The 16,360-nt window shown below is 47.3% G+C and overlaps 1 protein-coding gene across 1 annotated transcript; it reads left to right on the top strand.

Moving 5' to 3' along the window:
• The first annotated feature begins 3,842 nt into the window (after window positions 1-3,842).
• On the top strand, window positions 3,843-12,559 carry LOC119404172 (uncharacterized). Its single transcript, XM_037670755.2, has 5 exons — window positions 3,843-3,984; window positions 5,043-5,218; window positions 9,661-9,719; window positions 10,656-10,721; window positions 12,347-12,559. Exons 1-5 carry the CDS (start codon window positions 3,907-3,909, stop codon window positions 12,520-12,522), a joined length of 555 nt encoding a protein of 184 aa, XP_037526683.2. The 5' UTR covers window positions 3,843-3,906; the 3' UTR covers window positions 12,523-12,559.
• Window positions 12,560-16,360: the final 3,801 nt, after the last annotated feature.

Consider the following 16,360-nt stretch of genomic DNA (forward strand, 5'->3'; position numbering starts at 1 on the left):
TACCTAAAGTAGACTCGCTTAGAGTCCTTGGTCTGCACATCCACAAAGACGGATCGGGCGCAGCCACCTTACCAAAACTGCAAGCAACCGTCACGCAAGTCGCGCACTTGGTACGACGGGTATCCAACAAAAGGCATGGCTTGAAAGAAGAAGACACAATCAAAATCATCCAAGCGCTCATCATTAGTAGAATTACTTATGGGACCCCTTATTTAGACCTCAAGAATGCAGAAATTGAAAAACTGAATACCCTCATACGAAAGGCCATCAAGACTGCCATAGGGATCTCTGAACGTGCTTCCACACAGCGACTACTACGCTTAGGTCTCCACAACACCTGGGAGGAGCTCGTGGAAGCACACAAAGTGAACCAACTCGAGCGACTTAGACTTACTGAAACAGGACGGGCTACACTTCGAAGATTAGGCTATCCTGAAGCCATACAACAATGTGATGTGAAAAGGCCTATCCCAGCAACAATTCGACAGTACATCTCGGTAAGCCGCATCCCACGAAATATGCATCCTACCTACCATCTAGGAAGAAGAAAATCCAGAATAGGGAAACTGCGACAAGACTACGGCCGAAATCCGGACACAAGATACACTGATGCAGCAAAATATTCAGGAATCCCAGCCCATGCCGTGAGCGTAGTCGACAGTAAAGGAAAAGAGAGAACGGCAGCTAGCATCTTAACTACGGAAATCGATACGGCTGAAGAAACAGCCATAGCCCTGGCCATCTCAACCTGTGCTGAGGAAGCAATCATACTAACCGATTCACAAGCAGCTTGTCGAAATTTTCAGAAAGGAAGAATTTCCAGGCAAGCCTTACAAATACTCACAGCTACAGCAAAGAAGAACCTACCAGAAACGTACATCGTTTGGACTCCGGGTCACGAGTCCCTGATGGGAAACGAGGCAGCCGACGCTTCCGCCCGAGCTCATGTTCACCGGGCCTTCCCACAGGACTCACTTAGGAGGAAAGATGATTTACCCAAAAAGTACAGCGACATCTTACAGCACTACAGGCTAGACCGAAGAACTTATCCGCCAGCTCACCCCAGCCTAACTAGGGAAGAGGCAGTAACCCTCAGGAAGCTGCAAACACTTACGTTCACTGTATATTACTTCACCGTATCTCACCGACTGAGCACTCGTACATCTGCAAGTACTGTGATGTCCCGGACACTCTATGCCGTATGCTATGGGGATGCAAACAAAACCCTAGCACCGCTACACTGACCGAAGAGCAGTGGGAGGCCAAGTTATCGGACCCAGACCTGAAGAATCAGCGAAGCCTGGTTCAACGGGCACGAGAGATGGCGAAGGACCGCGGCTACCTGGAATAAGGAGGCCGCCCACCTTGGGCGCACAGCGCGCTTGCTCCAAATAAACGTTTATTCTCTCTCTCTCTCTCTCGATTCGACTTTCGAATAGCTAGTATTTGAAGTTTCGAATAATTCGACAGGACTAATATTTAAAACGTCCCAAAGGCTAATGGTCTAACTTGGTCAGGGTGGGGTGGCTAAAACTAACGCTAACGTCGTTACAGTCGGCCTTGCGTTTAAACTTTCACTGATATCCTGGTTCGAAAGCGAGCGCATGTTTACTTTAAAGAAAATTATGTCATTTCTGCACGTAAAAAACACATGAGAGAACAGTCAAGCCCTTCACAACTTCTCTTCCGAAACGAAGGCAGGGATTATTTGCGTAGTTCGGTCGCGTACGCCGCATGCGCCGTAAAACGTCCACATTTTGGCCCGGAAACCCTCGGTGATTGGCTTCACTTGGGCAAAGCTGTTGACGCTGTGCAGTCGCCACTGCCGCACAGCGACAATCGTTCAAAAACTCTCATCGTTCCGGCGCGCAGTCGAAGATTTTTGGGCCCGGAGCACTCATGACGATGAAGCACAACATTACCGCTGTCAGATGAGCCTAAACACCGTAATATCACGGCGAGAGAGCCGGAAGCCACGTCATGTGGAACAGCTTGTGTCTCTCTGCATGACAATTTGTAGTCTTTAGGCAGCAGTCACTCACCGCGTTATGCGCTCGAGGGCGTGAGCAGATTTCATTTCTTTGTTCTTTCAAATTTCAATAACATCTTATGTATTCAATTCAATGTTCGACTCTATATTCGACATTTTTGGCCATTATACGATTCGATTCGAGATAAAATTTCACGTTCTGCACCCCTATTTAGAAGTGATACACTACTACCTGAAAACATAAATTATTTCAATGAAATAGTGTTCGTTTATTTCTCATAACCACGCCGCTCCTTAGTAAACGTGTGTACTTATACAAAGGAGGGCTTTTGCCACAGAAGACAAACAGAAATTTGTTCATACGCAAGATGCGCCTGATCGAGCTGCGTACGTGAGATTGCTCTGTGGACAACGTGACAGCGCAGCAGCATTTTTTCGCGTACGTTCTTCATCTCTCAAAGCACAGTCGGATTAATAGTGTCAGCCGAGTCCGGCTTTCGTAATTGAACGACAGAATTTATCTTCACAAGAGTACCGTCCTTGTCACTTTTGTGGGCGACTGACAAATTGTCGCATGTGGCCGACAGGAAGGGGTGAGTTTCCGCAGGTGGTCTCCGCGACAACCCTGAGTCCCTCAAACCAAACATATACGGCTGCCTACACGGTAAACAACTTTACACCCTTAAGGGGGTTTTATTGTGTCTATAACTGACACACTTACACCGAAGAAAAAAGCTATTTTCACGAGTCGAGACATCTATGTCATGGGGGGTTGCCAATCTTTACCGCACATACATACACTCAACCTACGCACAACCATAGCAAAAAACAAACAAGCAAAGAGTACAAGCGCTTGCGCTACGCAACCATACACTAACCATCTGGCATTTCCGTTCCGGTGGGGATATTCCAGTTCTGCATAATTAAACAATAAACATCCACAGAATATACGTAAATTAATGGCGGGCTTGTAGGCAGCCACAAAAAAGACAGATCTGTTATGCTAAACCCGCCTAATATTCAGCGATGTTTTTAATTAACGAGTTCCAATTAGCAGCTGCCACTCCGGTTGTCCGGTCCGGGCCACAGGTGTTTTGATAACACATTCAGTTCCTAAATGGTGCTTTAGGTAAAATATTAACTATTTGGGAACTATTACCTATTTTGGGAAGGCAAAACAAGCTTACACCCGCCTTTTTGCCTATTCTGGTTAGGCAAAAGGGCGTTTTGGTTGCTTGAAAACGGCTTCCGTGTGCAGAGTGGTTTACACTGTAAAAACGAAGGACACCGTACTTTGATCGGCGCAGAGACAAAAGTTTCATCAAGGCGGAATAACGTCCACGTCAGAGACAGAAACTTTCCCAATTTGTCTTTCGCACGTTTCCCGAATGAGTGCATACAAATGCCGGCCGCAGGCAAGGACTTGTTCACCTGCAGTCGTCCAACACGTGCGTACGCGCTCGTTGCAAAAGTCTTTACTTTCGGAATGTGCGCTTTGTGTACCGATGTGTCAGTCAATGTCTGTACAGCCTACAGACATTGCTTTGAAGCCAGGAAAAAAAATACCTTGAAAAGAATTTACACTGAAGCCCTGGAATTCTTTCCGTCGCTCTTATACTCGGGAAATGATGAATTTGGTGCCAGTTTAAAAATTACGTTTACCTGCTTGGCCGCATTAGAGCAATTTCGAATCGGATGTCAAGGCAAGCAAAGCGGCTAAACGCACGACAGGACGTGCGTAAAAAAAATGTTTAGAAACCACTACGAACTGTCACGCTACACGTCATTTTTTTGTCAAAAACAGGATGTGATCTTATCTATATGGGCATCGCATGTCCAGCCCCGCTGTGTGTTCTTCAGCCGCTTTACAAGCCAATGCCACTTTCCGCTACGTGTATCCTTTGAACCAGACAGCCATGCATATGCTGCAGTTCGCCGTCGTTTCAATCCCCTTGGCATCTATTATGGCGGGACACACTTTGGACTTCTATCAGGTACTCAGCCAGCTCAGTTTTGAAAAAATCAGCGTTATTGTGTCTTGTATGGAAATAAATTTATAATTTCTGGAGGTTTCACGAGTCAAAGCGACGATATTGCCACGTGCGTTTATTATTATCATTTTTGCTGTCATTGGTTTTCGCCCAAAAGACTGTCAGCAACGCTCAGCGCAAACCGCGCCTCATTGTTCGAGAAGCTTCCCGATTATTGTAGATCGTTTTGTTAAGAGTGTGCGCAAGACGCGAACACTCGAGCTTATTCTAGAGTTTGCGCGGCAACTATAGCGATAACGTTGGAATATTCGACGACACATGTATAAATACCGACGCGCTTCACCGCTTGTCAGTTTTTCGACGGCCGACGCCCAGTTCGCCGCTATCAGTGTACAGCGCGCATTGCTGTAGTTTGAGTTTTCATTTCCCGGCCACAAGTTCGGCCAAATAAAGAGTTTCATCTTGACCACGCCATCTGTTGTCTTCGTCGACGTCACGACCCCGTGACAATATGATTACGACGCACATCGTAGGGGAGGGCTTGCGGTTACTTCAACCACCGGGGATTCTTTAACGTACACTGGCATCGCACATACGCTTGCCTCTTGCGGCCGGAAACGAACCCGCCTCTTTCTGGCCAGCAAGCAGCCCAGCACCGTAATCGCTGAGCGATCATCGAAGGAATAAAGGGAGAGAAGATGGAAGAAAGAAGGCACACCGATATAATTAATAAAAGCCTAAAGGAAAAGACGTTCCGGCTTCCACATTGAAATCTTGTACACAATACTCGTTCATAAACACGTCGTTTTTTTTTATTTTCTTCTGTCGGTGTAGTTCTATTCTTCCGCATGACTCATCCCGACCAGACCGGTTTCCGTCTAACTAAATTTCAAGTGAACAGGACCACTGCTTACTGCAGGTCTTGTTTTTTTTTTTTTCATTTAACTGTATTATCGCTCGTTTTATGGATTCATTTAGTCTGGGCGTGTTCTTTGGCTTCCGAAATTACAAAATGGGTGAGTCTTACGAGGTGGGTCTGCCTGAACCGTGCGCGCACGCAGGATACCAGGACGAGGCCCATCCTGGTGTACGAGTGTTATCGCACGGGAGTCACCGCAGAGCCACAGGATGCGGTCAACTTCACCTCGCTCTTCGACTGCACGGTGGCGTCGGGGGACCAGAAGTGCGAGGCGGTCACGTGGACGGCGGAGAGCGGAAGCCCTGAGAGCTACCAAAAGTGCGTCCACGGCAAAATGTTTCGTAAAAAAAAATTTGTAGGCGACTCTAATCCTTGAATTAGATGTCTAGTAGCTGCAGTCGCACGTCGGCGTTCGCGTGCCCAGGTGTATTCCCTAGATTGACCTGTGTTTCATCGCGCTGTCGAAACGGTTCTCAGTAGCCGCGTGGAAAGGAGTGCGTAGTTGACGTCTTCTCCGCCAGGTGTCGCGACGATCCCAGCGGGCTCAAATTATTTCAATGAACTCGATCAATTATTTCCACTTATTATATTGACAGTTCATTGGCTCTTATCTTAACCCTTTGCACGCTATGTACACAATTCTGCACCACTTGTTTTTCTTAATTGTATCGACTAGTTGCTAAGAAAAATGCAGATACATTGAGCTTTGGATTAATTCAGTCTCCTGCATAACAAATTTGTCTTCATTTAACCACGTTTCGCAGTGTACTGTTGCATACGATTACTTTGCTGAAGGCACTACCACGTTTGGCGAGTCGTTCGACGCGCCGCTTCCAGCGAGCCACGTCTAAAGTGTATTTTTTTTTTTTTTGCTCAAAATTGGCTCAACCGAAAACGAGTTCACACTACATTTCTAGCCTGAGATTTGATCCTACTTATGCAAAAACAAGGCATGAATGACTTCAGGATTAATACAATTTAATTGGAAATAAGTACTAAAACACGCATAAATTAGTGTATTATGACGTTATTTTTGCTCCAACAGAATATCGAGCGCCTTGAAATAACGTTGTACCGATTTAACGCATTTACAGACAGTTCTTCACAAGTGGCGTCTGAAAGGGTTAAGTAAGGTGTGCTCCGATATTACATGTGTCTAGTATCACCCTGTGTTGCATCACCCTGTGTTTTTTCTTCATTTTCTCTGGTCCATGTCCTCCGGCAGCGCATCACAAGCATGAAGACGTACCAACTAGCCCCTATTGCCGCATTATTGTCCTGTATAACGCTTGAGCTAGAAGCATCGATTTCTATATGTTAGAAGGCTTTTTCCGAATATTCGGAATACCGGAAGTAAGTGCTCGACCGGAAGTGCTTGAAAGATAAACAAGCGTATGACTCGGTGCTCGTGCCACTGAATATTGTGCGGTGGAGCAAAGCTTTACATAAGTCTTGTTGGTTGTACTAGCCCGATGGTTGATGGCTTGGTTGGCTCGTCATACCGAGGTAACAGCACAAAAATCAGGTATATGGATGAAAGACAGGGGAAAACGAGCGCCGGCTTCCAATAATGTCAGCAGCTGTATTTCAGCGCTCTTCTTTTTCTGTCTCCTTTCCACTTCTAATTTTTGCGCCGGAACCATAGAATAGAAGCAAAATCTGGAGCAGCGATCGTTTATTGAATACAGCAATTACTAGAATAATGCACACACTTGTAGGACTTTGGCAACCCTAAATGAGGGATTGCTGGAGATGCTTAGAACTTGCTAAGAATGTGAAGGCAAAAGCCTAGCGATCTGGAATGAAGCTCCGAACCCACGTGGAAACGTATACACAACGCACGAGCGCGCTGTGAGCGTGGTGCCGCTAAAGTCCCTGCATATTTTTGTGAAAGTACCGTCTTTCTTTTAACCGAGCCGCCACGCAGAGCACCCTCCTCTCCCGCCTTCCACCTCCCCGCTTCACGGGCCTTCGCCCAGGAAACGCGCGCGTTATCAGCGTGACATAGCATTCTTGATAGGAAAGTGGCGCGAGCCGGGTTATAGGGCCGGCGCCCGCACGGTGGCCGTTTGGGAGAGGATATAAATAAGGTATGGACACTTGGGAGAGGAGGGTTGGACACTTTGGAGAGGATATGGAGGAGAGTGTCGTTACTTTCTATATATTAAGGGACTTTAGGTGCCGCTGGGGTGCCTCGAAGCTCCTCCTCCCCCGCTGCTCCGTGGATGGTGGCGACATTTACTGTCGGTACGCCCGCCATTGAAGCACCCACCTTTTCGCTCACGCCTCACGCGTGTATCAAAGCAAGCTCGCAAAGTGGCTTGGTCTCAGCGCTCCGAAAAACATGCCTGGATGTTTCGTGCCCCAGTGCCCGAAAGCTTTTACAACCTTGAGGCACCCTAAAGTGGGATACACCTTAAGAAGTCCGGAGAGGGCTCGCCCGAACGACCGAAGTGCCACAGCCGATCGCCTCCGCGACTAAAGAAATAGTCCCGCTCATGCCCTCAGCAATGTTCTCCGAAAGCGGGGTCACCGGCCGTCCGGGTCGTGACGTTTAGCCTGGAGTGCGCACCCATTGGTGCAGGCTTGTGTGCATCCGCCTTTGAGGAGCAAATGCCGCGGACTTTTAAAGTTGTATCCGACTATAGGGGCCGCCGTTTCCAGTACGTTCTACGAGCACCGCCGCTGACACTTCCTTCCTCCTCCCCAGCGACGCCACCGTGCTTTACCCTCAACGCCTCACCTGCGCAGCCGTTAACGTTCCCCTCCTTCTCCTCAGCGCAGCCGCCGCTGACCTTTCCCTAAACGCCTTCCCGCGCCACTGCCAAAGTTTTCCTCCCCCTCCCCAGCGCCACGGCTGCCCTTTCCCTCAGCACCCTCCAGCGCCACCGCTGACAATTCCGTCCTCCTCACCAGCGCGCCAACGCGCGTGCCGTATACTTGGCGACAACTTTCCGAGGCAGCATAACCAAGGCCCACACTTTTATTGCGATACCAATAATACGGACAGTCTCGATGGGTTTTTGCCGTCGCCGTCATGCCCCTCCCGTATGAAGTCCAAGCTGATAAGATCCCGCGCATCATATGTTCTACCGCGGGTAAAAGCGCGCGAGCGGGGGCGACGAACGCGGCCGAAGCAGTGATCAAACGAGCCGGCCCATTTCCGTCGCTCGGAGAATGCATGCGATAACATCACCGCGCTCGCGAGGCCTGCCGTCAAAGCAGGCAGAAAACGCCACGCCCTTCTTTAACGAGCATGGAAAGAAAAGGCGCATGTACCCTCCGTCGCTCGGAGGGTGCATTCGCTCGGAGGGGTGAGGGTGTCGCGCGAGCAGCGCAGCTTTGAACTTTGAATCTAAGGGCGCGGTCGGGATCGCTGGCGCGCGTGCTATCTTCACAGCCATCACAGCCGGCGGCTCGTATACCCTTCTACGTGCTGCGCTCTCAACGCGAAGTGACTATGCGGAGAGCATCTCTGCCTGCAGCGGCCGTATTCTCTTACACCAAAGTTTTGCAGTTACGCCAGATCGGATACAAAACAGTTAGCTGCCAGCCTCACTTCGTATAACACTACAATTTGTTGCTATCGCATTCATTGCTTCGCCCTTGCGGTGAAAATGCGACTTTTTTTACTACTCTTCTGCATATAGTTCGAGAATGCTAATTTTTGTACACTACGTAGCGTACAAGAAAACATAAAAAAGAAAAGAAATAAGTATTGTGTTCAAGACTTCTTGCTCTGTAAGTAAGAAAGGTTATCCTGTGAAAGATTTCCGTTTTTTGCTGTTTCTAGTTTTCTGGCTGTCTGGTGTCTATTCCACGTTTTCCTGCGCCATGTGCAGAAGCTCCGCCCACATAGCTTTGGCTGTGCTGCCACAGAAGGTTGTCTCGAGGTATGACATCTTTACTGCGCTGCTGCTCTGCGAGCGCCGCAAAGACGAAGTAGACGCACAACAGGCCCGCTCACGTGCTTTTATTTATTTATTTATTTATTTATTTATTTATTTATTTATTTATTTATTTATTTATTTATTCATTCATTCATTTACCTTACAGGCCCCGCAGAGGCATTGTGTAAGGGGTGTCAGATGCAAAAGTAAGAACGATGTAGGTTAGTATCAACAAGAAAGGCAAGTACACAAAAGTGAGAACAATGTAGGATAACATGAAGAACAACGGCAAGTACAGCAAAACAGGTGTAAGTACAAAGCTACTGGTATATGACGTCACGTTATGAGACATTATGAATCAGCGAGTTTGAAACACAAAAAGGGAAATGCGCAGTCTATTAGACATATCGAACGCTAGCGCAGTGCAAAAATTGCACTGTTTACCGGTACTAGATGAGATAGCAGTGCACATAACAAACACGCGAAGGCCGCAAAGCGAAGTGAGAGCGCAGCTCGCGCGCTCGTGTGACGGTTTCTGCACCTCGCAACGCGATCTTGAAAGAAAAAAATCTAAGGCTTTCGCCTTTAGAGAGATCATTCAACGGAGAATGTCAATGGCGCCAAGGTTTCCACAAGTGGACTTGTCTTCGCGAAGGCATCAAGTATGTTAATTAGCGGCGAGTTTATGTGCTCGTTTCTCACTCCCCCCCCCCCCCCACCCCCAAATTTACAAAAGTAGGGGAGCATTCACTGGTTCGGGTATCGAGAGTTTCAAACTCTGCGGGGACTAGCTCTACTAGAAGAATCTACCGATACTGGTCACTGACGTGTTCTTCTCGTTTATTTTCTCCTTCAATGCTTTTTCACCAGGAATATTCTGGAGTACGACTATGATGAAGCCAGCGACTCCTTGGTGGTGTCGTCGAGTGGTAAGTCGCTTACTCAAAGTCCGATCATGTTACGTGGCACACATTGGTCAACGTAGAAACGCTTCTATAAAAAGGACGTTGAAAATGTACCGAACCCCCATTGAATTTTTTTAATTTTTCATGTGCAGATATCCACGCACACATACAAACGCACGCATGAACATACACAAAGTACGGTTCGAACTAAGTTTGTTAATAACAAACTCCAACCTACGTTTGTTATTATTTATTTTATTTGCATTCTTCTCGATTTTTCGGTCACGGACAAGACGATGATTTTTGGGGCGAAGCTCCTTTTAGTCTAACCTTGTCCGGCGTAAGGCGTAACCGGCAGTATACTACGACACATCACCGATCCTTTGCACACTGCCCACTACTTCGTCTTTGCAAACATCCCACTACGACCCATGACCGATCCATCACTTCACCGACCATAAAGCCGTTATAATGAAGGGGGAACGGAAGCCACGTCTAGCTACCACTTACGATTAATAAAATTTCTTGTATAAATATATATTGTTTGTCCCGCCTTTGATGATGTACTGGGCTATCGCTTTGATTACTGCTGGGCGAAACCACTGAAGATTTCACGGTGTAACCATAATTGCTTCAGGAGCTTCGCCCAAGCTCTTCATCATTCACCCGTAGATATGCTGTGAATTTTTTTCGCTCACTACCAACGACGCCGACACCGGCACCGGAATTTCTAGGAAACGAGCTCTTTAACGCTATCGCGTTAACAAGAGCATTACGCAGCGATAGCTAAAAACATTTATTCATTGAGCTTTCTGCGTAGCCTCTTCGCAGGCATCATCATCTTTTTTACTTGGAATGCTAAGTCGGCGAAGGTGTTAGCCATTGGACAACGCAACAATCGTTACGCACCCAAAAATGCGTTAAATTTATTATACTGTGTACCTATATGAATGCTTTCAGATTTCACGGAGCGGATCAGCATGCCAATCAGGCCCCACAACGGTATGGCTTACTATTTCAAGATGAGTAAGTTTCATATGTTTATATCTCGAGCTCAATTGAAATTTTTTGGGATTATACGTTCGAAAACACTGTAGGCTTTATTTTCCTACGTATACAACTCTTACATGTATAAGGAGACACTTACCTCTCTCTCTCGGAGAGTCCTGGGGTGCATGACTCTAAAAGAGAGTTCACTTATGTTCTTTAAAGGGACACTAAAGGCAAATATTAAGTCGACGTTGAATGTTGAAATAGCGGTCCAGAAACCTCGTAGTGCTACTTTTGTGCCAAGGAAGTGCTTATTTTGAAATAAAATCACGTTTTAGTGGTCCGCATCGCGTTAGCGCACTTCAGATCGCCTGCCTGAAAGCGGTCTATCCCACGTCACTGTTGCCGTGCCCAACGTTGCCTGCCTTTACTGAGCGGCGGCGTACACCATTCGGGCATCCGGCAACATCACATGCATGCGGCATCTTCTCCAACTTTCTGTCAGAGCGACTTTCACGAGCGCGCAAAAGACACGCGGCAATACGCGACACCGAAACTACCATCTGAGACGCGAACCGCGTGAGCGAAGCAGGGCGCCGGGCGAAGCGCAGTTCGGCGAAAACGGAACCTTTGAACCACGCGCGCCGTTCGCCATGGCAACGCCAAAGAGATCCTTTTTTCCATGAATCAAACAGAAACGAACAAGCAACTTTTTATTACGTCTCTTGATGCACGGAAAGTTCTTTTTTTTATTGCAGCTAGTTTGATTGAGTGATTAATTGTAGCCTGACTCTCTCACGTCATCGGGATCATTTCCAAAATGTCCCACTCGTGGCGCTCATCGTGTGATACATTTGGCTTAATTTCTCGGTAAGTAGGGCACTGCTGTTGATAATATTGCCGTTTTACACGTTGTCTTACATTGAGCTTTCACTCTGACATAGATTGTTATTTGTCTTTAGTGTCCCTTTAAGGAGAGTTATATACGTCAAAGAACAGCAGACCTGCACGAAATCCTGTCAGCGAAAGTGGTGCTCGTTGCCTCGTACAGTTTATTTAGCGCTGCATCGGTCTGCGGTGATAGTAACTGTATGCAATAGTGAGCCTGTTCTGCCTCTTAGTATTCTCCTACTTCGTAACCATTCCCGCATCAGTTCTCCAGTGTTGGTTAGCTACCCGATTTTTTCTCGTTAACCTTTTTTGCATTTCTCTTCCCCTCGTCAGCCTCGGTGGTACAGTGGTTACGGCGCTCGGCTGCGGAACCGAAGGTCGCGGGTTCGAACCCGGGCCCGGCGGTTGCATTTTGACGGAAGCGAAATGCTAGAGGCCCATGTGCTGTGCTATGCCAGTGCACGTTAAAGGGCACTGGTGTTAAAGGTCGAAATTTCCGGAGCCCTCCACTACGGTGTGCTTCATAATCATATCGTGGTTTTGGCACACAAGATCCCAGATATATTTATTACTATTTCTATTTTATTCCACCCATCTCTCTCTCTCTCTCTCTCTCTGAAGGCAATGAAACTGCATGGTTTGTGAACATTTCTGTAGCATTCAAAATCGCTTGAGCATTTTCTCTGGTTGGCGTTTTTACAAACAGAGATTAGAAAGCACTGCGTTTTTAAGCCATATTCGGGGACACGCTATCATTTGCGTATGCGCAGCCATCACCACGGATGAAGACCGCGAGGTGTACAAGCTGTACGACGTGGAATCCACTTGCGGCAACGCGGCCCTGCTTCTGAGCCAGCTTGACCTCGAAGGCCGAGGAAACTTCGTGTTCTCCCGAGCCGTGGTTGAGCCGACTCAATCGTGCAAGAGGTCTCTGAAGTGTGCCTGAAGTGCGTGACTGTAGAGGCAATAAACAGGAGGAAGTTTGTGGTTTTAGGGTTGCTTGCTGCTCACAAAGCTGATTCACCTTGTACGGACTGAGATGTCCTTGTAGACACTTATTATTATTATTATTATTATTATTATTATTATTATTATTATTATTATTATTATTATTATTATTATTATTATTATTATTATTATTATTATTATTATTATTTGGATACGCAAACACACAAGTGCGTACAGGAATCACATCACACGAGCTTGGGCATGTTGGTATTCCATTTTATTATCTAGCGCACAGCAAAAGACAAGGACCGTGTCAAAACCGACAAACGCAGGCGCTACTTCCAGCAGACTTATTTTCAAAGCGTCATGCTCATACGTATTGGGTTGATAAAAAGCCTGCGCAACCGCGAATGTCAGATTTTACATCAGATACGACGAACACTGTAAAATAAAAGCCGGCTAATAACTATGGCATTGAGAGAGTAGTTGTACTGCCCTTTCCTCCCGTCTTCGTCGGCTGTCACTCGGCCCATGTCTTGTGTTCGGCACTAGATGCTTAAATACATTGAGGAAATTGGGATGGAACCGGCTGACAGCTGCCCTCTAAAGGAGAGCAACGCCTGCCTACTCACTCGGGAAGGGGGGGGGGGGGAGGGGAGCTAGAGGAAATGAAGATAGAGGGAAAGAAAGAGGTATGAAAATAGGAAATTAAACAAATAACACAGGCGGGGACGAAAATAGGTAGTAATATTTTAAAAAGACGACTATAAACGCGAGGCCAAATCGGTTTTGTTCATGAAGCTTATAAGGGCTGGACCGCCATAGATCACGTCGAGGCAATTATCAGGGGTCACACAATTAAGTCCAATGTGTCCATATTCCTTGATGAGCAGTGCCCGCTGCATAACGAATGTGGGACACTGAAGTACGGTGTACAAGTGCCTCACAGGAGCCACAAGACGTACATAACGGACTGTACACACATTCTCCACGATATAAACGTTCGCGCAATACAAAGAACAGAGAAAGAGATAAAAAAACGCCAGGCCTGCGCTGAAACCGCAGCACAGTCACAGCCAAAGCTGGAAGAGCGGCGTTTCTAGAGCCCGTTAACCTCTCTTGGGGCTACAATACAAGTACACTAGAAAGATACCCACTACGCCATAAATCACAATTTTTGTGAAGTTGGGAAGCACCTGCTAAGCCATTATTCGTCATTCTGCGGAGAAGCGAGGCACCAGCTACACGTCTTTAAGACATTATGTGCACTTTGTTGGCGCGACGACTGATGACGATGAAGAATTATGGCTCAGCCCTTTGTAATGGGTTGGAATCTTTAAACGGCCCACCAGTTATGTAATTTGCATTGGGTGACGCCCGGTAGCTATCCCCCCCCCCCCCGTCATGCTGTATAACATACGTTGACGTGGGAGAGAGACGGGGGGGGGGGGGGGCGAGAACTTTACTGAGACCCCGAGGAAATGGATCATGTGCTTATGGGCTTCCTTGGCAGCCAATACAAGTGCACTTGCGAGGAACCCACTACGCTATAAATCATTGTAATTTTACTGAGACCCCGAGGAAGTGGATCATGCGCTTATGGGCTTCCTTCGCAACCAATACAAGTGCACTTGCGAGGAACCCACTACGCTATAAATCATTGTAATTTTGGAGAAGTAGGGCAGCAGGCACTGTGCCATTTTTCGTCATTCTACGGAGAGCGTTGGTACCTGCTAAACGCATGTAAGGCATTATGCGCACTTTGTTGATGCTGTGCCTGATGACGATGAAGAATTATGGCAGAGTCCTCTGTAATGGGTTGGAAGTATTGAACAACCTACTCGTTGCGCAATTCGCATTGTGTGACGCCTGGTTACAGAATTCGCGTTGTGCGACGCTTGGTGCTTATTTTACTCTTCTACCACGCTATATTGCATATGCTATTGTGGTTCCTTCCCGACATGAAGCCTGTATAGGACCTTTTTGCAAGGCAGTTTCAAGCACTGGCATGGCTCAGAGTTATAATACTGGGCTCCCACGCAGAGGGCCCAGGTTCGAACCTCGTTCCATCCTGGAATTTTTTTCTTATGTCGTTTTTTTTTCTTATTTCGAGCGATACTGGTTACGGACACCGGCGGCGGCGGCGGCGGCGGCGGCGGCAGCGGACAACTGCGGCGCCAAAAACGGGCGGTGAAATGATCTCATAACAGCTTTCGCTGTAATAACGTGTTCCACATTTCTAGAAGCTTGTGTAGTTAAAATGTAGTGTTGCTTACCCGCCGTAGTCACTTAGCCCGTAGGGTGTCGCGTTACTAAGCTCTATTGCGCCGGTTCAATTCCCGGCCCCATCGGCCGCATTTCGATGGATGCGAATTGCAAATAACATCCCTGTGCTTATATTTACACGCACGTTAAAGAACACCAGATGGTCTAAGTCATCCGGAGTCCTTAACTACGGCGTGCCTCATAATCATACCGTGGTTTTGACATGTAAAACTTCAGCAATTATTATTTACTAGTGTTGCTTTACAATCTACTTTGAACCTATATGCTTCGGTTGTTGTTCTGGTGCCTGTTGAATATTATTTTTACATAATAGTAGTCAACTGCATCCGCTGCTGTGACATATACCGTAATAGTACCAGCCGCTTCACAGCACCATCCACTTGCAGTCTACCCGCTAATACTTCAATAATTATTAAGGCGAAAGCCTTGGATGCCTCATAAAACATGAAAAGGGACCATCGATGGCGTCAACGCGAGCAATGCAAAAAAAACAACGTCATGCGATGAAGTCACAGGCCGCCAAAATATATATTGACGTCATATGACGTCATCACATGACATCGTCGCTTCGTCAAAGGCGGCCCTATCACGGAGACACTGCAAAAGCACGCGAGGTGCACAAAAATTCCAATTCCATCGGTCCCGGAGGCAGTGCAAAACCGCGTTGTGCGTGAAGTTTTCGGACGGAATTAGTACAGTCTACTTAGAAGAAAAAGAAGGTGGTTGTCGCCTTCCAGCCGTCTTAGGCAATTGCAAAGGACCGTGCGACAATTATTAAGGCGAAAGCCTTATATGCCTCACTAAACACGAAGTTTGGCCGTCGGCGTCCCGCGTCGTCGGCGGCGGAGGAGAGTGGTGCAAAAAATCATCACGTGATGACGTCACAGATCGTAAAATTTTGCTACGTCATCATGACGTCACAAATGATGGCGTGACGTCATGTGACGTAACGCCACATAATGCCGTTGTAGCGACCTCCCTTTGGCGGCGAACAAAAATGGTGAACACGCGACTCAAGAGAAGAAAATAAAGACGTCTCTTCGCAGTGGCACGTGAAGCCACGGCTCGTGTTCCCTGCTGGCGTCGATTCTGGTTCAGCAGCTTCGTTCCTTCGATCCTGTGGCTTAAGCTTACGCCGTTATCACATGACATCGTAGCTTGGTCAAAGGTGGGCTGATCACGGAGGCAGTGCAAAACCAGGTGAGGTGCCTCCGATCCCGGAGGCAGTGCGAAACCACGCTAGGTGCACAAAGCTTCCGGAGGGTAGCGGGACAGGATAAATACATCTAGGGGCCTACATGACCGGCCGTTCATGTAGGCTCCCTAATACATCGACTGAGAGGAAAAAGAAGATGGCTTTCGCTTTCGAGTCGTCTTAGTTGAATGCACAAGGGACCCTGGGATTTTACGTCAGTACGCGAAGGCATCACGCATGAAGGAAAATCAAAGCACCCTGTTTCCCTTCATTTCTGGCGGTGAAGAGCGCTCTTATATCAAAATGGCGAAGTAATATATTTTAGAAACGGTTATGGTGAAAAACTTAGTAGTTA

This window comes from Rhipicephalus sanguineus, chromosome 9 (assembly GCF_013339695.2).
Source record: "Rhipicephalus sanguineus isolate Rsan-2018 chromosome 9, BIME_Rsan_1.4, whole genome shotgun sequence".
Taxonomy (NCBI): domain Eukaryota; kingdom Metazoa; phylum Arthropoda; class Arachnida; order Ixodida; family Ixodidae; genus Rhipicephalus; species Rhipicephalus sanguineus.

What these genes read in the sequence shown, in the direction of transcription:
- LOC119404172 (XM_037670755.2), top strand. Translation starts at nt 3,907, where the DNA reads ATGCATATGCTGCAGTTCGCCGTCGTTTCAATCCCCTTGGCATCTATT. An exon ending in ACACTTTGGACTTCTATCAG is followed by an intron (nt 3,985 to 5,042) that starts GTACTCAGCCAG and finishes GCGCGCACGCAG; the next exon opens with GATACCAGGACGAGGCCCAT. An exon ending in GGCTTACTATTTCAAGATGA is followed by an intron (nt 10,722 to 12,346) that starts GTAAGTTTCATA and finishes GCGTATGCGCAG; the next exon opens with CCATCACCACGGATGAAGAC.